This window comes from Lepisosteus oculatus, chromosome 8, assembly GCF_040954835.1.
Source record: "Lepisosteus oculatus isolate fLepOcu1 chromosome 8, fLepOcu1.hap2, whole genome shotgun sequence".
Taxonomy (NCBI): domain Eukaryota; kingdom Metazoa; phylum Chordata; class Actinopteri; order Semionotiformes; family Lepisosteidae; genus Lepisosteus; species Lepisosteus oculatus.
In genome coordinates this window covers 6,638,255-6,644,254 of record NC_090703.1, presented here as the reverse complement: position 1 = coordinate 6,644,254, position 6,000 = coordinate 6,638,255, and the positions used below count along the sequence as shown (strand labels likewise).

The window sequence follows — 6,000 nt, the reverse complement described above, 5'->3', positions numbered from 1 at the left end:
GACGCACTGCTGATCGGTCACTGGGGTGTTGAGGTGAAATCTCAAGGCCCGCTGTGCTGCTATAATGAGGTCAGAGGCAGAGCCTCACTCACGAGCTCTGCTCTAGCTGGGAAGCAGGATAGGGTAACAATGCAAACAGCCCTCATTGTCTGAAACATCTGCAATGGCAAATGCCCGTTTTCCCCTGCAAAATTGCTTCTCTCTGTTTATATTTTAGCAAAATGATTCCCCTGTCTCTGGATCAGAGTAGCTCTAGTTTGTAGTTCTTAGCACACAAAATATGCAAAACTGGAAAACATTATTTTACAGACTTAAAGTAAAACTATTGCAAGGTTTATTTATCGTTATTGGATCAAAGAGAAATATTTGTTTATTTCCAATGAAACTGCATCCAATGGTCTACTGATCACATGGTATTTACACAACAAATTAAATGGTTTGTCCCAACTTCCATGTCTTTCTCCCTGCAATGTTTGCATTTTATTAAAATGTTTTCAGCATTTTATTCTTTAAAACTGTGTATGATTATCATGTAGACACAGTGGAATTAAAAATATATTCATGCATTTTCAATACATGTACAGTGGCTATACACTGTGCAGAGATCAGTAGATATGTGTCTAGCAATGCATATATTATTCTATGTAGGTACATATAGTATCTTGCTCTAATGCCTTGCTATTTCTGCAGTGTAAAGGAGGGGTCCCACTATAGCTGTAGTAGTTGGTGAGTATAACATAACATGGCTTTATCAGCCCTATACAATTCCTTTTACAAGTCTTTTAGGAATTAGTCTTCATACTCCAGGTTGCTCTCCATGAGACACAGACAGGGAGAGAAGCTGGGGGTCAGAGCGCAGGGTCAGCCATTATACAGAGCCCCTGGAGCAGTTGGGGTGAAGGGCCTTGCTCAGGGGCCAAACAGAGTAGGATTCCTCTGCCAGCTGCGGGATTTGAACCGGCAACCTTCCAGCCACAGGCGCAGGTCCTGAGCCGCAGAGCCACCACTCCGCCCAGCTGTCCATACGGAGTACGTACCAGTTGCACAATTTGTAGGGGTGTGTGTGTGAGGACAGCCCATTGACAAAGGACTGGTGCCTCCAGTCCTCAAGGCTGGTCTCTGTGGGCGAACAGCTCTTCCCAAAGGTTACTGGGGGGTCATCACCTCACCATGTCCTACCGCCCATCTGCGCTGCCCAGGATATCCTGCCGGCACAGGAAAAACAAAAAAAAAACAGCCTTTCTACCTTTGAGGCAGGAATTACACATGATTTAAAAACTAATGGCATTGAAGAAAAACCTGTGAGAAAGGATATTAGGAAAAGACCAAGAGTGAACAGCGTTGTCATCTGATTTTCTGTGGATATGCGTCCTGGTTACTTGTTGTCGGAGAACAGGATGAGCACAGATATATGACGATGGCTATTCAGAATAATTAGGCCAAGGAGCTGTAAGAGCCTAAATAACATTGGAAATAATTTTGTACTTTTCCCTGTGTGGTAAACATGAACTAATGAAATAGCTGTACCTTACAAACACTGTTAAATAACTGTAAAATCTACCTGGTGTAGAAAAAAAAGGCTTTAGGTCAATAATCTAAAATAATGAGGAATTATGAATGGATTGCTGCCATGAGAATTGAGTTTACTTTTATTGATTATACTGTAGGCGTCCGGTGTGCCTCCAGTCCAAATGCATAAAGTCATCGATAGCAGTTAAGAATATCATAGGTTATAAAATCAAGAAAATGGCAACTAATCAGTGTGATGTTAGTTATTAGTTAGTTATTATTAATAAGAGGGGTCACTCCTAGGTCCCACGTAGCCAGCCTGGAAGGACAGACTCAATAACAAAGACTCAGAGGCTATTTATCAGAAATCATCAGCAACACAGTTATTTATCTTTTTTTTCCTCCAGGAAAAAATAAGGGATATTTACTGTCTTCATGTGAGCTGCGTAACTATAGAGAAAAGCTATTAACGTTTGAGGAACCTCTAAAATAATCTCTTAATCTTTTCTCATACCAGTTTTCACTTTCAGGATGTCTGCTTGTTTTCTTGTGTTGGGTTTTATTTGCTTTAAACGACTGGCCAGTTAACCACGCTATATCTTTAAAGTGACGTCTTATTTGTTTGATACAGGACCTTGACGGTAAAGTACACATGATAAGGTTATCTGCAGATAAAACGTATTTTACTGCAGTGCTGAGGCAACATTGCAGCTGCCGACCCCAGGAATTATAACATGGGCAAGCAGGGGTTGAGATCGCCTGCCGGAGTACAGTCTCGTTTTGAATTCAGTGTGAGGGCTACTTGAGACATTTTAATCTGCAAGTATACCAGGTCTGTTACCACGTTTCGCTTCGGGTTTCGTTTCGAACCGCAGCTTCCTTCAGCACCACTAAGTATTTCAGCTAACAGTAGATCCCACGCCATCAACACCTTTGGGAGCTGCGTATCCCCCTTGCTCAGACCTCAAGTCACGGTGCTTGCTCCAATTCGGTGGGAAAGGTGTGTATTTTCATTGCAAAAGGAGACGGTTGGCACAATGCAGAAACAAGACAGCGGAACAAAACCGGACAAACTTATTGAACAGTACAGTATAGAACAGCAAACGTATAGGAACGTATAGGAAGGCTAGCTGGGGCAGAATGCCTTCAGTACGCTGCGTTTTTGGCATGTCCACATAACACTGCTCCAAGCAGCTTGTTACTGCAGAAGCTAATAAAGGAGCCAAACACAGGGCCACCTCTGTAAATGCGTGTTTGTTCCCTTCCAGCGTACGAGCCGTGCGGTGTCTTCCAAGGGTGAAGTCCGTGCCAGCTCTCTTCCCGGCGGTTGTCAATCAGCACATGACGTCACCCGGCTCGGTAGCGTTTCCGGTGTGGATGGGTGGGCGGGGCGCTGTGGTCCCGGCCTGGATTCACAGAGAGAGAGAGGGAGGGCTGGGAAGAGGCTTCAGCCATATTCTACACACTGCCGCTACCGGGCAAGTTGGAGCCGTTCAAAGGAAGATAAATATCGTGATCTTCAGAGGCCGGAAGGGGAGACCTAGAATTCATCCGCTTGCAAAGATGTATTCCGTTTTACGGTCATGGGGATATCATAGTTTGCATTCTTAAAGCACTGCGGATGGAAGGCGTGTGTTAGCTGAGCCTCGCTCGACGGGAAAAAAAACAACCTGAGACATCCCCTCACCCCCCCCCCGCCCCTTCCGAGTGGAAAGTAGAGATTTGTTCAGGATTAGATCAAATGGGACAAGCTGGGCCCGGAATCCGAACGTAGAAGGACATGGTGGCGACGGGAGCAGCCCAGGCCGGGGGAGAAGACCGCAGAATCCCGTTTTAACAAAATGTCGGGTTTATTCTAGCTGAGGGAGTCTGGGAATCGGCAGTGCACCTCGGCCAGATAAATCCTCTGCTTTTCGCTTGCAGAGGAGGCGGCAGCAGGGTCATCCCCATCCCCCGGCGCGCTTCCCGGTGGAAATTTGTCGGGGGGGGTGCCCGATTTTCTTGGAAAGGAGCGGAGGAGAGAGAAGGAGAAGGAGGAGGTGGGGAGGGAGAGAGGGGGGTTGCGCAGGCTGTTATACCACCGCGGCGTTAGAAAATGTCAGCGAAGGTGAGGCTGAAGAAGTTGGAGCAGCTGCTCCTGGACGGGCATCAGAAGAACGACAGCGCCCTGAGCGTGGAGACCCTGCTGGACCTGCTGATCTGCCTGCACAACGAGTGCAGCAGCTCGCCCCTGCGCCGCGAGAAGAACGTGTCCGAGTTTCTGGAATGGGGTGAGTACGAGCCGGGCGCTCCGGGCCGGCGTTCCCGAACTCTCCGGGCCGGCGTTCCCGAACGCTCGTTCCGCGGAACCATTCTGTCTGCCGGGACCCACAGCGCTGGTGACAGCAGCCGGGCCTGGCTGTGATTTACACGGGCTCTGTCTCTCTCTCTCTGTGTCTGTCTCTCTTCTTCGGGTCGCCGAAGGGCCCTGGCTCCCGGCTCCCCCACCCGAAAAAACAACGAAAAAGCCTGAATGGTGGTGGCCTCGATCGTTTTTGGGCCGGGCCGGGTCGGGCGTGCTCGCTCGCTGGCGGGGTTGGAGCCGAGCAGGAAACTTGCTCCGTTGTTAGGGGTGCTGCGATGCGCAGAAAGGCGACGTCCGGAGCAGCTTGCGCGGTGACACAACGTGCAGGGAAAACTGGGCTTTTTTTTTTCTTCTTCTTCTTCTTCTTCTTCTTCTTCAACGGCGACCTTGATTGAGACGTTGAAAGCTGGACCCGTTACAGTGAGGGAGAGCGTGTGTGTGTGTGGGGAGGGGGTTACGTCCGGACAAAGCGAGCACTTTTAAGTTTTGCGATATACAAATATTAAGCCTCCGCGTTAGGGTCACCAGTGAATGTCACCACCACCACCTCCGGCGGTCTTGTCCGTGCGGAAGCGCCTTGTGCCTTACTCGGGGTTTACTCCCAGCGTGCGAACCGCGCCGGCCTGTGCTCTGAAGTTAAAGCGCCCCAGCCGGTCTTCAGTCAGGGGGGCGTTTTATCTGTGCGCCTCTGGGTTACAAAGCAACAGACTTCGGTACAGCCGGCAGCTTTCTGAAGCCCCCAGGTGTGGAGTTAAGTACTTCGTGGCATTGGGCATGCCTCTCTTTCTCTGCAAGGGTACTGACAAAAGCAGACACTCCACCACCGGTAGGTGGGTGGCTGGAGAACGTTTTGGTCTTCGTTGTTTTAAGACGGGGGTCAGTACGTCACGACCCGTCTTGAATCAGGGCCTTCGGATTCCCTGATGTTTTGCGAAGGGTTTCGGGTTTAAGAAGCCAGGTGAGAAGGTTTGCCGAGGTGTACACAAGGAAAACTCCACACCTACCATACACTCGCATGTGTGATAGTAGATGATGTTCTCTGGATGAGAGCTTGGGTCGCTGGCAGACTTAAGCGCCGGGAGACTGTGGAGGTAGGCAGGCGACTTGTGCTGGTTCGACAGACGCTTGGGATCACTGGCCAAGCTGTCCGGTCGCTGTCCGTGCAGGCGCCCTGCGCCGGCACCTGGGTGCTGTTCCGTCTCCGGCGCTGGCTCCCGGCCGGCCCCGGGATCCACATCAGCGCACTAAGAGGATTGGCTTCCTGGAGCGCCGTGCTGACGTCAGCGATGGGATTACACACCGTCGGATCTGCTCCCCCAGCTCCGCGGCCCGGTGCTTCCCGGCCCCCGCGGGAGCTGTCTGCCGGAGCGGGAAAGGAGGGAGAGGACACAGGTGCAGCCTGGGCCGGCCAGGGCTCCTGCAGGCCTTCTGTTAACGGGCAATGAACCAGCGGATGGCAGTTTCCATTTTCATCATCATCATCATCATTGTCGTTCTTATTACTAATCTGGCAGGAGGACGAGCCCAGGTACGCTTGGATCCGCTCAGATCCCGGGAAGCGGACCACGCAGCGCTTGCGTCCCGCTGCTGGGAGAGAGAACTGCCCTCCCAGCCGCGCGTTCCAGGTCCCGGATCACTAGTGCGGCCCTGCAACGCGAGCACAGGCGTGGGCGTCTCTCGGAGCTACAGGGGCACCGCGGAGTTCTCACCCACAGTGCAGTGCGGAGGAGGCGCTGTGCTGCGGTTCAGTAGTGTCGTAACCGTCTCCTGTAACGGCAAGGCGTGTTAAGGTTCCCCTTAACACCAGAGCGACGGAGCGATGCGGAGGGGAGATGCGGCCTTTGGCCCTGGCCCGCTCGTCCAGATGGCTCTATTGATCCAGGGCTTGTCCGTCAGTGGAAACAGTTGCTCAGCGGGTGGCTACGTTGTCTCCCCGGAATTCTGTTCCGTACCCTCGCCCGTCCCCGTGTGGAGGGCAGGAGCGCCTGATCTGCCCCGCGGCGTTCTCGTGGGCCAGAGGGCGCAGTGGTGCCCTGGGGTCCAGCAGTAGAAATCGCAGCCCTGCGGGGCTGACAGGTATTTGGCTGGGCTGCTGTGGTGTTCCCAGCGCCGCACGCTGCCGGGACATTAATAGCAGGGTCTTATCA

General features: G+C 51.8%; 1 protein-coding gene and 1 long non-coding RNA gene across 7 annotated transcripts in view; one reads left to right on the top strand and one right to left on the bottom strand.

The window, feature by feature from the left end:
* Window positions 1-361: 361 nt before the first annotated feature.
* On the bottom strand, window positions 362-3,686 carry LOC138241014 (uncharacterized). Its single transcript, XR_011190202.1, has 3 exons — window positions 3,588-3,686; window positions 2,748-2,915; window positions 362-1,205 (listed from the first exon to the last, which is right to left on the bottom strand). It is a non-coding gene; the product is annotated as an uncharacterized lncRNA (long non-coding RNA).
* Window positions 2,910-6,000, top strand: part of cdc42bpb (CDC42 binding protein kinase beta (DMPK-like)) — a 72,350-nt gene continuing 69,259 nt past the window's right edge. For all 6 annotated transcript variants that reach the window (XM_069193075.1, XM_069193073.1, XM_069193071.1 and 3 more), the window contains exon 1: window positions 2,910-3,779. In XM_069193075.1, coding sequence (XP_069049176.1) covers window positions 3,605-3,779 — 175 coding nt within the window. In that variant the 5' untranslated portion in view covers window positions 2,910-3,604. The remainder of the gene's footprint in view (window positions 3,780-6,000) is intronic.